This window comes from Plectropomus leopardus, chromosome 12 (assembly GCF_008729295.1).
Source record: "Plectropomus leopardus isolate mb chromosome 12, YSFRI_Pleo_2.0, whole genome shotgun sequence".
Classification (NCBI taxonomy): domain Eukaryota; kingdom Metazoa; phylum Chordata; class Actinopteri; order Perciformes; family Serranidae; genus Plectropomus; species Plectropomus leopardus.
Genome location: NC_056474.1, coordinates 22,258,330 through 22,275,397, shown reverse-complemented (window position 1 = coordinate 22,275,397; position 17,068 = coordinate 22,258,330). Strand labels below are relative to the sequence as shown.

At 38.3% G+C, this 17,068-nt stretch overlaps 1 protein-coding gene across 2 annotated transcripts in view; it reads left to right on the top strand.

The window, feature by feature from the left end:
- tep1 (telomerase-associated protein 1) overlaps positions 1-15,602 on the top strand; it is a 33,274-nt gene extending 17,672 nt beyond the window's left edge. For both annotated transcript variants that reach the window (XM_042497394.1, XM_042497393.1), the window contains exons 31-56: positions 23-111; positions 1,480-1,594; positions 1,773-1,799; positions 1,886-2,096; positions 2,311-2,431; positions 3,433-3,557; positions 3,672-3,771; positions 4,052-4,207; positions 5,167-5,379; positions 5,804-5,860; positions 6,034-6,169; positions 6,938-7,177; positions 7,657-7,808; positions 8,326-8,433; positions 8,974-9,078; positions 9,316-9,445; positions 9,549-9,634; positions 9,894-10,020; positions 10,750-10,880; positions 10,967-11,088; positions 12,201-12,344; positions 12,973-13,072; positions 13,319-13,433; positions 13,580-13,662; positions 14,710-14,814; positions 15,066-15,602. In XM_042497394.1, coding sequence (XP_042353328.1) covers positions 23-111; positions 1,480-1,594; positions 1,773-1,799; positions 1,886-2,096; positions 2,311-2,431; positions 3,433-3,557; positions 3,672-3,771; positions 4,052-4,207; positions 5,167-5,379; positions 5,804-5,860; positions 6,034-6,169; positions 6,938-7,177; positions 7,657-7,808; positions 8,326-8,433; positions 8,974-9,078; positions 9,316-9,445; positions 9,549-9,634; positions 9,894-10,020; positions 10,750-10,880; positions 10,967-11,088; positions 12,201-12,344; positions 12,973-13,072; positions 13,319-13,433; positions 13,580-13,662; positions 14,710-14,814; positions 15,066-15,185 — 3,218 coding nt within the window. In that variant the 3' untranslated portion in view covers positions 15,186-15,602. The remainder of the gene's footprint in view (positions 1-22; positions 112-1,479; positions 1,595-1,772; positions 1,800-1,885; positions 2,097-2,310; positions 2,432-3,432; positions 3,558-3,671; positions 3,772-4,051; positions 4,208-5,166; positions 5,380-5,803; positions 5,861-6,033; positions 6,170-6,937; positions 7,178-7,656; positions 7,809-8,325; positions 8,434-8,973; positions 9,079-9,315; positions 9,446-9,548; positions 9,635-9,893; positions 10,021-10,749; positions 10,881-10,966; positions 11,089-12,200; positions 12,345-12,972; positions 13,073-13,318; positions 13,434-13,579; positions 13,663-14,709; positions 14,815-15,065) is intronic.
- Positions 15,603-17,068: the final 1,466 nt, after the last annotated feature.

Sequence of the window (17,068 nt, the reverse complement as noted above, 5' to 3'; positions counted from 1 at the left end):
GCTATACTTTGTCCCTGTACAGCACATCTGTGGACACTGGCCAACCCACATGGCACAGATACCTTCATTCACTGTGAGGCCAACTCTGTCATGCACCTGCCCTCCAACCTGGTTAGTCATCTCCCATCACCAGCCATAACATAAATACCTTACAACATGTGCAATGGTACTTTGGGGCTTTAATGTACAAGCTAAATAAGTCTCCCCTTAATTGATCAGAATTTTTTAGTCGGTAGACCTTTATAAGCTATGACTTAAACTTTGCATTTCTTATATCTTAATATTTATTTATTTATTGTATACTTGATTCTGCACATATATGCAGAATCTGTAGGCAATGAGACAAGATTTAATTTTGTAAGAGTTTTGGTTTCCATTTGTTGTCTGAATAGTATTGACCAATCATGTTTGAATGGCAGGTCAACAGTCTGCATGGAGAGGCGTAACGCAGTAGCTGAAATGCAATCTCGGAACCCATCGACCATTGTCAGAGTTTAGCAAGAGAATGTCAAGGTCATCAAAAGTGAAAATTAACTGTTCATATTGTTGGGTCTGAAAATCTGCCTTTGCTCACAAACTGCTCCTCTCATCCATCCATGTGATCCGATCAGCTGTGAACGGATCAACAGATCAATTATCCACCCCACGAGTCACAAACTGCTGCTGAGAAAAAAAAAACGTCTGCATATAGAAAGAGATGATACAGATGGACACACGCATTAAAAAGACTGCAAAAACAAAATATAACACCCCCCATTCGTAGGCAGATATCTCTTAATAGAAATTAGTCAAAATGATCTGCCTACGGAAAAGGAAGTCTTCGCTTGGATATCCTCTGGCTACACCAGATCTCAGAAATATTGGCCCTAATGTGATTTGGGCAGCTGTGGGTTGGGAGGTAGAGCTGGTTGTTTACTCAATGGAAGGTTCCCTCCCCAGCTCCTCCAGTCTGCATGTCAAAGTGTCATTGGGCCAAACACTAGACCCCAAATTGCTCCTGATGGTTGTGCCACTGGTGTGTGGCCTGTGAATTGTATGGTAGCCTTGGCCACCAGTGTATAAATGTGCATGTGAATGGGTAAATGTTACTCTGTAGTGTAAAAGTGCTTTGAGTGGTCAGAAGACTAGAAAAGCGATATACAAGTGCAAGTCTATATACCATCCATTTACCCAAGCAGGCTATGATGGATATGACTGAGTTGAAGTTTTAGTTAAATCTAGCTTATCTCCTCTGATGTCCTAGTTTCTTCTCAGTTTAGGGCCCCCACACACGTGTCATTACGACTTTCTGGAGTTTAAAGAATTGTGATTTTTGAATGCATTTGAACAGTATTTGGGGCCAAAACAAAATGCTCAGTCAGCAAAATTAACTTTGACAGAGATTTGACACAATTTGGTCTTAAAGTCAGTAACCACAGTTACAAATAATATTTACTTGAGATTTTAACTCCTTGCTGCTTTTTTTTTGGTTTTGGTCAGATACAAAGTGGCCAGCTGGAGGTGCTTCAATCCCTGCTCTCTAGCTACTACTTCCTGTATGCTAACGTGCGCCACGGCCTCCTGCACCACCTCCTGGAGACCTACATCTTGTATGGTGAGTTTGCATGAAGGTACTGATGGTCTTTCAACCTGCAATTGTTTTCCTATTCGCACCTGAATGTATTGGAATGCATTAATAGTAGAGTTACTTAATAAACCTTCCCTCGATAAATTATGCCTTTAGCAAAAACATCCTAATGTTCACATCTTGTGAAATTTTGCATTTCTTGTAGATAACAAGCAGAAGTCTGCACCCTCATGTAAGTGCTTAAAAATATGTAACTCACATATTGCTGCCAAGTGTGTCTCATTTCTTCTTCATTCAAGTTTCTTTTTGTGCTGTCAGCTGGCTTCCAGGGTCAACTAGAAGACTGCCGGACTTTCCTGCGGCGTCATAGCCCTCTGCTGTCCTCCTGGCCGGCTCTTTTCATTCAGCAAGCCCTCAATGAGCCTTCTGAGACCTCTGCTCACGCCTGGGCACAAGGCATGGTGGGAAAAGGAGGAGCCCACATAATTGAGTGGCTGAACAATGACAATCAGATTATTCAGGAGTCCAGGTAAGCAGGTTGTCTGCAAGGTTGTTATAAGAGGTGCATTAGAAGTGTTTTCGAAATCCACTGTTTGTAATTAAGAATTATTATTTTATCCATTTAGGCCAACAGTTTGTCTCTTTTTTTCAGTCAGATGTAAAATATCTTCCCTCTATGTGTAGTATTTAATTCAATATTGGTATATAGGAATGTGTCAATGGACTTGTGTGTTTCATTGCAGTGAGCTTGTGTCGACTTTCCCTTCTGAACCATCCTGTTTGGTTGTGAGCTCGGATGAAGAGCTGATGGTGGTTGGTACTGGACAAGGAATGCTGCATTTCATCAACACACTGACTGGACAGGTGCAAACAAATTTTTCAGTAGACATGGTCTTTTTTTTTTGTTTTACATCATCATGTTTTACATCGCATCACTTTTATGTAACGCACTTTGTGGTGTTAGGGGTGGTTTGGTTTCTATTTAGCCTAACAATCCTGACAAATTGTACACTTTATATGTTTAAACATTTAGGGCTTCTCCTTGAAAGTAAGAGATTCAAATCATCAGCTGGACACTGTCGTATACATTAAGTTGAGCAGTCTTTTTTTGGTTTGTTTTTTTGTTTTTGCTTGTCTTGGTGCTTTGCAGTATACTTCTGGGGACAATTTGATCTCCAGATTTTACTGCAGAGTGCGCACTATTAATGTTCACGAACCTCTTTGTTACAAGCTGCCGCAGACAAGATGCAGCTGCACAAAAGAGAGAAACTAAGGCTCTGAGATAACATTATTTTCTCTCCTCTGATTAGAAGTGGTGGATTTAAAGCTCACAGCTATGTAATATGACACAGATGTCACAATGAATGTCCCGCTGAACCCAGTTCAAATGTTATACAGAAAAATAAAACCAATCATCAAATATTCATATAGAACAGCCAAATCTTACTCGACTGACATATTTCTGAGTCCGGTATAGCACTATAAAAGTTATTTATTTTTAGTGCATTTACATGACCTCAAGAAATCAGGTTGCATAAGAAATCTGACAACACTTTTACATTTACTATTATAACTTTGTTACTAACAAACTCAAATGTACATGCAGCAGATTTCTTCCTGTACCCACCCTAATCTTTCCTTTTATGTTGGCATTCTGCTTTCACAGTGATGCTTTACTTGTCTGTCAGAAGTTTTAGGCACATGCACACACATAAAAAGCAGAGTAAAAACCCCAACAGAAATTTAGCTGGTATTTTTTATGATATGTTGTAAATCCGTGAGACATTATTGTTTAGTTGTCACACATACTCCAAAAACGCTTCATAATGTCTGATATGAACTCTCTCCTGTCCCAATGTGAACAGGAAGTGAAATCACTGGTGAGCAGTTGTGACGGCATCTCAAGCTGTGTCTTTCTCAAGGATGGACGTCTTGCTACGACCTCCTTTGATGGACGAATAGAGATCTGGGACATCGGGAGTGGCTGCAGGTGAGCGGTTTAAAGGAAAATATCTCAGACTGTATAAATCCCCTAATCCTGTCCTGATTTTCCTAAGATATAGTACAGGCCAATTATGTTTTAATTTACCTGGTCTGCTTGCAGGACTGCTCTTATTGAGGGCCACACTAATGCGATCACAGCAAGTGATATCACCGCAGACAGGAAGCACCTTGCAACGGTGTCTCTGGACTTCATGCTGAAAGTTAGTTTCAAACAAATAACATTCAGCTTTGCAGAATCAGTTCTTTGTTTTGTGTTGTTTGTGCTTCTTTACTCTGTATCTTTTTTTTATTTGGTATGTGTTCAAGGAAGACTAGAAACTATTTTCTTGCCCCTGATGGGGACCTGAATATCCATAATAGAATTACAGCTATCAAAATATGCTGCCAACTATTTTAGCATGAAATTTGAAATCTTACACATCACTTAACCAGTCAACATTATTCATCCTTCATTATGTTGAATATTTTTCTGCATTCCAGGTGTGGTCCTCTACCAAAGGTAATGAGGTAGCGGCCCTGCCCAGCTCCAGCCCTTTGAACTGTGTGACCTTTGACCCTGAGGGTCACTTGCTGGCTGCTGGTTGCTGGAATGGGAACGTGACTGTGTGGAACTGGCTCCAGAATAAAACACTAGCAGTGAGTTATCAAGATAGTTGTATAGAAAACTAAGGTCGGTTAAATGCTCACTACTTCAAATTGAAAGTAATGATTCTGAAACTGTAACAGAAAATAATAAAGGAACAACATTTTAGGATTAACACTCTAAAGGAAAATTATTAAAATTATTAAAATCAAAGTCAATTGACAAGTCTTTGGGAATACTACTGCATATATAAAAACAGTTTTATAAAGAGGCCAATATTGGCCCATGACAGATATATTGGTATCAGCTTACAAGTTGTCCAATCTTCATGATATGAAAAGCACATTTTGAACAGAACATAAGGCAGATAAAGATACTTAAGAGTAATTTATAAATATTAAATTCCCAATTAAGTTTACTGTTTCAGTGCACCGATGTAATTTTTGACGATTACATTTTTTGCTAAACTGAAATATCTGAGGGATAATTGCATTGTATGAATGCATATTTACATTGTATCAGCTAATATAGCAATATCCAATTTTTTTTCCTCCACGGTATTGTTATCAGTATTTGCACTAGCATTGACCCCAAAAAATCCAATATTGGTCGGGCTCTACATTGAAGTCCCAGAAGGAGCTCTGTAAAATCTGATAGTTGTCTCAAGTGACGCCACTTGAGTCAGCAGTTAGATCTAAAGACTACAAGTTTAGCAACTGTGGGTGCGCAGTTAGAAAGAAATGAGCTTACCAGACCTCTGCAGCCCGCTCCTCATATCGCCTCATAGCTTTAAAAAGGTACTTGTTTGACTGTTTAGTCTACTCATCCTGTTTGTGTAATATTATGATGGTATGTGCATGATTTACATGTATTCAATGAATATGGATGAAGCTAGTTATTGCATGGGATTACACAGTAGAGTGATACAGAAAATAGGAGATAGGAGAATAGAGGAATATATATATATGTATATATATAAATATGACCAGTTATTCTCTGTCTGTTCCCTCAGACCCTGTCTGGTCACCAGCGTTCAGTGCGTAGTCTTTCCTTCTCTCCCTCCTCCTCCATGCTCTGCTCCGGCTCTGTGTCTGGAGAGGTAAGGGTGTGGTCGGTGCCCACCTCCACCTGTGTGGGATGTTTCCAGGCTCACTGCGGAGCCACAGAGGCCCTCACTTTCCTGGATGAGGGGAGCAAACTGCTGAGCGCCGGCTCTGATCACATGGTGAGGCATGACTGTATCTACATACCTGAACCTGTATCAGCAAAATTAACCTTAGCTCTGCAGATCTGATTGGCGGGATTGTAGCGAAAGAAATACTCTTCTTCTTTACTGGCTAAATAACCATTTAACTAAAACAAACTACAAAAAAATGATGACATAGAACTTTCCCATGTGAAACGAATAGCCTCCTTTTTATGCCTCCAGGGTAGCGACAGCCGTGGGCAGAGGTGTGTCTGTCTGTGTGTCCCATTCTTGTAAATGTGACATTGTAAGAATGCCTTGAGGGAATTTCATCAAATTTGGCTTGAATGTCAACTTGGATTCAACAATGTATACTGGTTAGAACTTAGTTGTCAAAGGTCAAGGTCAATGTGACCTTGTCTGTCTCATTTTTGTGAATGTGATTCAACCTTCTGTTAAACAGCTCCAGCTCTGGTCAGGTGGACTTGGACGTTCGGTCACTGCTTTAAAAAGTGATGAAGTAAGCTCCTCATTTATCTTCTTAACTTTCATAATGCCTATCTTTTCCATAGTCTGTGTGAAATGGAAGTGATGATATAGACATGATAGCTGCCATTTGATAAAAAAAAACCTTTTTTTTCCATCAGCATATAATTTTCTCTCTAAATCGATCCTGTCATTTGGTTTTTTTAGTGCGAGCAGGAGCCTCCTCGGAAGAAACGAAAGTCTGTAACATCTGATCCTGCTGCTCTGTGTGTGGCTGTTAATGGAGACTATGTTGCTGTGGGATACCATGGTGACGGCTTCAAACTCTTCAGTCTTGACTCAGGTGTGTTTGTATGCCAGGAATGTTAAAAAAAAATCTGATTTACTAAATTAACTAATTAATTAACAGAACAAATGTTATGCACGCAAATGAAGCCAAAAGAAAAATAAGTAACATGCAACCTTACAAACAAGTTTTTGTCTACATGGCTAAAGCCACATTATTATTCCGAAACATTAACATTTCACAGCATGCTCTTCTAGTTTCCTATTTTTTTTATTTAATTACTTTAATTTCCTAGATTGATATTGTGTATTTTCTCTCTTGATTGTGTGAACTTTAATTACTTACAGTTTCAACAACTTCTACCATCATATTCACAATTTTGCCTTCAGTTTTTTTGCGGCACGGTGATACAGTGACAAGCATTGTCACCTCACAGCAAGCGGGTCCCCAGTTCGAATCTGTTGTAGAGTTTGTATGTTCTCCCAGTATCAGTGTGGGTTTTCTCCAGGTTCTCTGGCTTCCTTCCACAGTCCAAACACATGCAGGTTGGGTTAATCGGTGACTCTAAATTGGCCGTAGGTGTGAATGTGAGTGTGAATGGTTGTCTGTCTCTGTCAGCTCCAGCCCCCCATGACCCCTAAGTGACGGAAAATAAATTAATGAATATTCTACTTAATCAGTTATCTACTGTATAGTCCTCTGTTTCTTCCCTCTAGTCTTTGAATATGAATATTGCACAAAATAAATAAAAATGTTAAAAAAAAATAACAAAATAGATCTGGTGAACAAACAAACCATGAATGTTTTTTTTAATTTTAATTGTAGGTGAGAGGATCTGGGAACCCGAGTTACTCACAGTGTCCGTACAGTGTCTGCTATGGGTCGTTTCGGAGGCAGAGGAGCTGCTGTTGTCTTCAGGAAGTGACAAACTTGTGAGAGTGTGGAAGAGAAAAGAAGAGGAGAAGGGACTCCTGGGAGGCCTGGAAATGAGCGGACTGTTTGGTGGGCAGCAAGGCGCCATCCAGGCATTGGCACAAAACTCCACATACCTGGCTACAGCTTCAGGTGAGTGTTGCTGATAGTTAAGCAAAACTAGTGACCACCTTGAGAGGGATCACACCAGTTGCAACGCTGATCTGCAACTTGAAACGAATGTTGGCCTGGGGCCTAAAGTGGAGGGGCATTGGCTCCTTTCCTACTTCCTGTACCCCTTACTTTCTGCCCTTGCTTGGACCACGCTCATAATCAAACTCAGCCCCTATTGTGATCTCAGCCATGCATCCGTAATGCTTTGTGATTGCATTTTGCACAGTTGTGACACTATCACATTGACAAAATCTGTCCCCAAATCTGAATTTTACCATGGCAACTCACACAGAGACTTACAAAGTGAAAATAATACCAGCCCCGCTGTCGAAGCTGGTAAACATCACTTAGCGTTTTACGTAAATGTACTTTAAATGTCATAATTGTTTCCACCGCAACATACTGTAATATGTTTCTCAGGTAGTCACTGATCCTGTCATCATTTTCCTTTGAATTAGATAACTTCACCATTGCTCTGTGGTTATTGAGCAATCTGGCCGTCGATCCCTGTGCTGAGCCTCATGATCTCCTAAGGGGCCACAGCGGAGGAGTCACATGTATAGCTTTTAGCCCTGATGGTGAACAGCTGCTGTCTGGAGGAAAAGATCAGGTACAATTTGTTTGTGCATGGTTTTGCTGTGTTGGTTGTAAGGTTGGATGATGTGAGACAATATCCACGGTAACTCTTTGTTTAGTATCACTCAGTGCAGCACTTCTTCATGGCAATATTGGATTTATGTAATGAAGTTTGTTAATAGGGTAAGCCTACAATAGTAATTTATGTATTTTTAGTTTATTCAACAACATTTTCTTAACTTATTTTCTTTAACTTAGTTTGTTAGATGCACTTGGCTAAAGCAAATTTTGGCTAATACAACAGTCCTGAAATAGATCCTACCTTCATGAAAGTAATAATGTTTAGTTTTTGTTTAAACTGTTATAAAGAGCTGTTGATTCGACTTTATGTTCAATATGAACAATGTTGTTTGTGGTGCTGTTAAACTCTGTCACATTATACAGAAAGGTGATTCTGTTATATAGCCTACCGTTGATAAAATGAGGTTAGGATTAGACAAAATAATATATGTTTCAGTTTAGCGCAGTACTGACAGGTTACTTTGTTTCAGGCCCTGATGGTGTGGGATGTGAGTTCATCTCCTGCTGTTCTCGCTAAGTCGCTCCCTCACTCTCACAAAGACTGGATCACCGGCTGTGTTTGGACTCAAGACTGTGTGGTAAATCTTCACTACATTAAAGAATAAAAGTAATCTGGCTTACAGGTCTGTCCCCAAAACTGAAATTTTATAAAAGTACATAAGAGCACATAATGAGAATGTTAGAATTTACCTTTGAATAATAGTAATTTTTACTGAATAGACATTGAACGCATCATAGTGTAACTCAATGCAACCTCCATCAGCAGTTAGTTCAGGCCAATAAGCTGATTTAAACACGGATTTGTTGTTCACAATGTAGCATTATCAAGGAAAAAATAGGATGGGTCGTCTGATGCGTAGATAGTAAGTTTACTGCGACTTTTTGACCTTTTGACATCCCGCGGAGGATCCCTGTTCATACTAAACAGGTTTTCTAATATCCCTGGGATGCTGTTAGTTTCGAGCCGTGCTTCTTAGCCTGTGCAAAACTGATGTCACTCAATAAAAGATACATCAGCCACTGCCATTAATAAAGGTCATCTCATTAGCAGAGAGGCCGATGGTAGTCAGTGAGGTGAATGTAACCCTGTCTTCATCAGCTTTCCTCTTCTTTTCTAGATCAGCTCTTCAAACGACGGGAGGCTTTGTTTATGGGATCTGCAGGCAGGCCAGCGTCTCAGAGAAATCTCCTGGAGAAATCCTCTTACATCTGTCTGCTGTCTGGTGAGCAAATTGTACATTTATCTAGCAGAAAAAAACTGGATGTATTGTTTCCTGTCCCATGAAAAACCTTTATGAATTTAAGTGCTGTATCGATGGAGTGAATGAGCTCTGTGCTGTGTGTATGGGGTTGACATTTGACTGCAGGTCTGTCTTTGTTGTGTCTCTTGAGATTTGCATGTAGTAAACCCTCAGCCTCATTTGGGGGTTTTAGTGTTAACATTGTGCTTCTGCGTGCAGGGGCAGTATGTGATCGCTGGCTGTGCAGGGGGAGCGCTACATGTTTGGAACTGGGAAACAAACATAGAAATCTGCCACATTGCTGCACACAAGCAACGTATACACCACTGCAGTCTCCTCCCAAATACAGGTAAACGCCCCCGTGTGTTTGTCTCTCCCCCTTTATGTCATATGGTACAAAATAATGAGTCTTATTTTGATATTAATAGTTCTTTTTTGCTTTGTTTTTAAAGACAAGAACAAAGAAGACAACCCAGAAGAAATGACTGTTTTCACTGCGTCTGATGACGGCAGAGTGCAGCTCTGGAAACCACTACAGGTCCGTCAGTCAAAATTAAATGGAAAAGTGGTTTTAAATGTTTTTCCAATTTGAATGAAGTATTTAGTCATTTTAATGTATGACATTTTGTTCTAGTAATGCTCTTAGGATGTAGTCACATTTTCTTTGATTTCGTCTCATCTTCATCTCTACTCTAGCTGCAGATGACTTTTTTAGGGTTCTTAATCAAAAGGTGGACACTGTCCCTTATGTTTATGTTTCATGTCTCGTCTCTCACTCTCTCTATCCTCACGTACAGGTGGAGCACTTGGCCACCTTCCAGGGTCACAGCGGTGCAATATGTGGAGTTGTTTGCAAAGAAGGACTGCAAGAATTTCTCACTGTTTCCGAAGACTGTTCATTGCGATGCTGGATGTGGGCAACAGGTAATACTGTTGCCTTTTTCTTAAAACCTCTAAGAAACAGCAGACAGCGCTAAAAATTAAAGGATAGTGGGTGGTAGGTACACTTCGTGTTAATTAGTCATATATTACATCTTTCTTCTCTGCTCTGCTCACTCACTGATCAGCTCTTAACTGCTTTCACTGTCAGTTTCTCTCTCTGACTTCCCCACACACTGCCTGCACACACACACACTCCACGATAAAGCGTCTTCCGTCAGATGGACGTAACATCTCATGTGTTTGTCCCCGTATTGTTACTACTGTTATAACAGCACAGCCATACTGGCAGGTTTCCTTAAGTGTTACTGGGTGTTACGGTGGGAAAATAATGTTACTTTATGTTCCATGAATATAGATCCCTGCTCCCATTCGCATTCAACCTGCCCTCTCTTTCACTGCGTGCATTTTAGCGACCGCTGCAGTTTGTACTTTTTTGTTCATCTGGACAAACTTGTCAGAGTAGATTCACAACGTCAATCATTCAATAATCAAATCACAATGTTTCAGGTCACCCACATGATGTGAAACCCCCTTCTTCTGTAGATATCCTAAGTAACAGTTGTCACCTGACACTGCTCTGTAAAGGAGACAATAACCTGGTTACCTGTAGGTTGGATCACTGTTACAATATGATGTACTGTATCGAATATATGATATGTGACCTTTATTGTGAAAACTGTCACTGCTCAACTCTGTGTTCTGTCTTTTCAGAAAGTGCTCCCAGTCTGAAAGGCCCAGTCACAGCTCTGTGCTTCACCCAGAGAGGTGATCTGCTTCTTGCTGGTTACGAGTCTGGTTTGGTGGAGCTATGGCAGAACCACACTGTAGTTGGCCACAAGCAGGTGAAAACATGCACAAGATAACAGGATGTATACTGGACAGGTATGTTTTTGTGTCTGTGTTAATCATGTCTGTTTGTGTGTGTCAGGCTTCAGACAGCACCGTCACAGCGATCTGCTCCATGCCAGATGATCAGTTTGCTGTCAGCTACACTAAGCTCGCTGTTGATGTGTGGAAGGTGGTGTGGAACCAACAACACAGCACTGCAAGGTAAACAACAGCAAAACAGTCACGCAATACAAAGTACTCTTTTTTAATCTTATTTTTTAAACCTTTATTTTTTTGAGAGGTCCATTTACATGCAAGTCCTAGGGAACAACATGAGAAAGCAACAGAATAAAACAATAAATACACTTACAGAAAGAAAGAAAGGACTCTTTATTGTCATTTGAGCCATGAAATATTTAAGAACAAAAAATAAGTACTCATGTTGTGGTGATCATTAAATAATAACATTATGATAAGAAGACACTGGGTTGGCAAACAAATAATTAAATAAATAAATAAAGTGAGCAATGCAGTATGTAATCAACAGTAAAATCTAAAAACAATGAACATGTATCAAAATGCCTTGAGGAATATAAAATATAGAATGCAATGTAAAATATAATTAAAATGGTATAATCACAATAAAATTCCACATTAATATAGCAGCAATTCAGGGTCAAAAGGGCAGTTCAAAAAGGCTGTTTTGTGTAGTTCATCAGTCTTACAGCATCTGGGATGAAGCTGTTGTTCAGCCTATTGGTGGCTGCACCAGTGCTGCACATCCTCCTGTTCCTAATAAATGTGATGGGAAAAATGCAAACACAAACTGAAAGTCATCAGCCTTTCTTGTTGTTCTAAATGTGAAAAAAGTAAGAAAGATATGTTTATTAGAGAGGGTTTTTTTTAATAAAAAACAGAGGGCTATTCAAGTGGTTTCAGTCTGACCTCACAGATAGATGGTACCAAATCCTAGGCACTGCTCCTGAAAGACTCTCTTTAAAACTCTGCACATACATCTTTCTGCACAGGTGAAGTAGCAATAAGCAAAACACATTTTGGGGTGTTTTTTTTCAGTTACAAAAGATACGAATAACTTCATATTTAAGCAATAAAACTCAAAGAGCTAAAAGTTACAAAAAGCACTATAATATACAACAACACGCTCCCTCCTGAGGGTTCGGGTGTGAGCCAAGGCTGGAATGATCTATTGTACTTTTTACTACAAACAGTTTGTGAGAGAAAAAAAAACTGTAGTAAGTTAAGTGTGGGATTGTCAGGTGTGATTCCACACATTAACCAGCTCCTGCTCTGTCCCATGTTTCTGTTGCTCCCAGCCTGGTGAAGGTAACTACCTACAAAGTGGAAGAATCAGTGGTCCGCCTCAACTACTGCTCTGTCCTGATGGGTGTGTCAGTTAAAGGACTGATATTTGACATCACAGCAGATGAAGAAAACAAGTGGCGCCACCAAATCTCCAAGTAACACTACATATTATACAGTATATACAAAAATCTTTGTCCAGGTTTTTTTTTCAGGGTTTAAACGAATTGTTGGTTGATTGTTAGGTTTTTGAATTAAAGAGGAAAGTCACTCCTTTTGAACATGCCTGAAGTTTTCTTCATTATGTGAACTTAGTTTACATTGTGTTTTTTTGCTTGTCGAATTGAGACAGAGGAAATGCTAATAACAGCAAATCCATTTATAGTGGAAGTGAAGAGAATGTTTTTGAAACTGTGTAGTGTATTACTGGTTAATGTTTTTGTTAGTCTTGTAAGTATTTTAAATTAAACCTGGCTGCTGATATTTGTCACTTTTGAGATAATGTTGGGGTCACATCAGCCCTAAATGACTGCTCCTATCAGTTGAAAGTGGTATATACTGGTCATCGAATGCACCTTCATTTAACAAAACCACACAGGATCGCTGAATCCTTGGCCAGAATGCTTATTGCGATCAATTTGTTTTTATATTTAATTTTCCAGTTTTAATTTCTGAAACTACTCTTTTCATATAGTTCATCTTATTTGTACAAATGGTGCTATTTATTTTTTTAGTTTCTTATTAAACCAACCATACAACTCTTTTTTTATTTGTGTTTAATTACAGCTGGCACGAATGTGTCCGAATTTTGGGGATGATCCGCAACGACGAGAAAAGCATGTGGCTGGTGGGCGAAGCAGACAGAAAAGTCAGAATTGGCTTTGTTGTGAGTTTTGCCCAACTTTTCTGGAAATAATACAAGCAATATTCTAAGAACACAAAAAACGTTTGTTATAGGGTTAGAGTTTCATAACAAGAAAATACATCATTATCAATTCAATAATACCACCTGGCAAAGAACAATTCTTTTTGGTTGTTTCCTACATTACAATTACAAATGAAGGCAAACCCCAGATTTGGTGTACCGCATACTTTATTTATAGTAAATGATGATTGATGCCTCTTTCCTCAGTTTGCCCTGGGCCCCAAAAATAGTTTCAATTCAGCTTTCAGCTCAATGGATTTAGAGACTGACGAAGAGGAAGAGAAGAAAGGGAGCCTGATAACAGCTGGAACTCTGGACAAAGGTACTAACATCTACCATTAATACTTTTTGGACAGCAGCTGTTACAATTACCACTCTTACTTTAAGCATACTGCTACTTACCTGCATGCTAGCATTTTGTATGTTGGTTCATTGCATGATCATCCACCGTGTTGTACATTCTTTCAGAATTTGTCGTGTGTGGAGATATGAAAGGCAACATGTGGTTCAACCAGCCTTCAGAGTATTCCCCATGGAGCAGCAGAAAACCTGTAAGCACTGAGAGACTCTGCCACAGAACCAAAAAAATATAGTGTATATTTTTATCTTACAACACCAATTCAACAACAAAAGTTGGAATGCTGTGTGAAACGTGATTAAAAAGAATATGCAGTGATTTGCAAATCCTTTTTAACCTGCGTTCACTGAAAACAGTACAAAGACAAGTTGATGACCTTTATCATTTTTTGTCAAATATACACTTATTCTAAAACTGATGCCTGCATATTGTTCCACAAAAAGTTGGAACAACAAAAGACTGGGAAAGTTGTGCACTTTTTCCAGGTCATTCTAAGGTTTTTTTTGTTTCATTTTGTTTTTTTCCTTTTTTTGTTTATTTATTTTTAAACTAATTTTCAGGTAATTTTCTTATATTTTGTACTTCTTTTTTTAATATTTTTTTGGTCATTTCTTTAATTGCTAAGCCAATTTTCTTAGATCTTAAAAGGGTAAAGTTACACTCTTGAACATATCATCTGTGGATTCCAGTGATACCAACAAGACCTACATTAAACAAAAAAAGTAAATGAACAACTATAGTAACTCTTTTTAGTGAGGTATTGCATCTACTTTAACAACTGCTGCAACACTGATCATTGATCATCAGCTTGTAAAATGTCACAAAATAGAGAAAAATGCCCATCACAATTTCCAAGGGCCAAAGGTGACATCTACAGATGACTTGCTTTGACCAACCAGCATTCCAAAACCCAAATTTTTCGTTAACAATGAAGGACAACAAAGAAAAGCCGAAGATCCTCACATTCAAGAAGCTGGAACCATCAGAAGTTTTAAATTTTACTCAATAAATCATTAATCAATTTTCGTAATAGCTTTTGTTTAATTTTCTCTTTCAGGTGTAAAAGTAAAAATTTATATCTTAGGTGATTGCAAAAAGAAAACAGGCATCTGACTGCCAGTTACCAGCAGCTGTGTATTTTGGCAGATAAAATAAAGGCAAACATTATTCATAATTTGCTGTTGCTGTAAGCCAGAGCTTTACTTTGTTTTTAATGATGACATTGATGTTTTATCCCCAGGTTCATACTGACAGAATCAGTGTGCTGAAAGTCACTGACAGCACCATCATCTCAGCCTCCTACGACAGGACGGTGAAGCTGTGGGACAGAAACACCAAGAAACAGGTACGACAGAGTCTCAAGAAAACAATTTGAAATTTTTGGAAATTACACTTACTTGCTTTCTGGTAGATATTTGGATGACAAGATCTTCTCATCACATTCTTTGCAAGAAATCGAATTATCATCCTCTCAGAGATTTTTTCTCTTCTTATGCAGCATGCTGACTAATTTAATTCCGTCACCTTAGATTTTAAATAATTGCAAACTGTCTTTCAATAACGTACCCTCTGCTGTCTCTGTCTCTCTTCCCTCAGGTGGGAATGTTTGTGTGTGGAGGTCCTGTTCTGCATTTGGAGGTGAACCCTGAAAACCCCACTGAGCTGGTTTGTGGTGACGGACAGGGAAAGCTCTATTTTCTCTCCTGGAAAGAATAATTATCAAGATATTACACACTAAATTCAGCATTTAGGAAAAATGCTTAAACCCTACACTAGCCAAAGATTACCGGGAATATTTTGCTTCCTCTTTGCTTCGTTGATGGTGAATATGCACTACATCAATATATTATACTCAAAGACGGTGAAATGTTTACACCCCATACAGGGATTAGCATCTATGTAATAGTTGCAAAGATATGTTTGCGTGTGCCTTTAATTTAGATAGCAAAAGAACTTGCAAATGTAACAAGCACTTCAAACAGCTTTAAAAAAAATGTTATAAGTTGTAGTTTTGTGCAAACTGAATTAATTAAAGTTATCTTGTTTAAAAAATTATAAAGGAATGAAAACAGTAATGTGGGTAAAATAAACAGAAATGTTCTTTTCTTTGGCAATAAATTATGTTCAAATCTGCACGTTTGATATTTTTTCTTATAAATTCTGGGGACAAGAACAGCGGTGGGGGACAGTCTTGTTACGGATAGATTTTTTGTGATTGATATGAAAAGTTGAGTGTTGAATCTCTGCGAGAGACCCTGTTGTGCGACATTGATTGCAGATGTGTAAACACACCTTATCAGCTAATTCTTTTACAACTCTGTTATCAGCAGTGAATTGCCTCTGTTGTATGACAAAGAGACACATTTAGCGCAATAAAGCGTATTGAGTAAATAAATCTTTACCCAGTGCTGCACACCATAAAATGAATACCAATATGAATCTGAACCCCATCAAATACGGACTTTCTGATGGAAAGGAGGGGCTTTTTTAAATTGGATGAAATATGTTTAAATTTCTGGTTTCTGGTTTCTTTTGAAATGTAATAGATTACACATTACTAGATACCTGGTTAAAAATGCTACAAAACTTTTCTAACTGTGTCATCAATTTTATGTCAATTATTACATTCGATCACTTTTCTAATAAATGTTTTAAACATGGCAATTAAGCTGAAAAGACCTAAAAAAAGATGGAGTGATTAAATGTCGCGCTCAAATTTGTCTCAATGTCTTTGCTGCCTATGTTTTCCAAAAATATACCAACAGAAGGCATTCCTGCACTTTGAAAAGATGTTAAACAACATAATGAATATTTTATTTAACATATAAACTTTTTGGTAATTTTTTTTTCATATCTAATTTTTTGTAATAACCAACATTTTGATTGCTAACTTTAATTTCGTTACACACTTTTGTTAGTAGCTGTAACTGATCACAGTTACTTCGTAATTTAATTACTGGAACAAGTAGTAACTCCTTTACACCAATTATGGATAAGTACCTCATACAACCCCACTTAAAAAAATCTGAACTATCTCTTTAAGATTTGAACTGCAGGACCTGTACTTGTACCAGAGTATTTTTACTCTATTGTGTTTCTACTTTTACCTCTGATATGTAAGTACTCCGTCCATCCCTGTCAGTATGCTTAACACTTTGAAACCTGAGCAAATTGGCTTGATCTCTTTCAGGAACATGGGAAGAGGACAATAAGAAACAACAGAAAAATGACCCAAAAAATATGCGGGAAATTAGTAAAAAGTACAAGAACATAACCTGAAAATTAGTTGGGGGGAAATTAACTTAAAAAGGGAAAGTAAGAAAAAGCAAAAAGTGCGTAAAATTATAATTCTGTAAAATAATTTAAAATATGTCATTATGATAAATAGTTTGTAAATCTACCAATTTCTTGCAATTTGTGAAACATTTCTTACCAAGATGCTGATTGCCTTCTCTCCCGTGTTTTTGAAAGAAATCGCACCAATCTGCTTGGGTTTCAAAGATTTATTTACTCGTGAAAGGCATCTGAAAGCAGCACAAGAAAAGAAATGTCTCCGGGTTTCAAAGGGTTAATGTGAAAGTGGACTCGAGCGTCAGTGA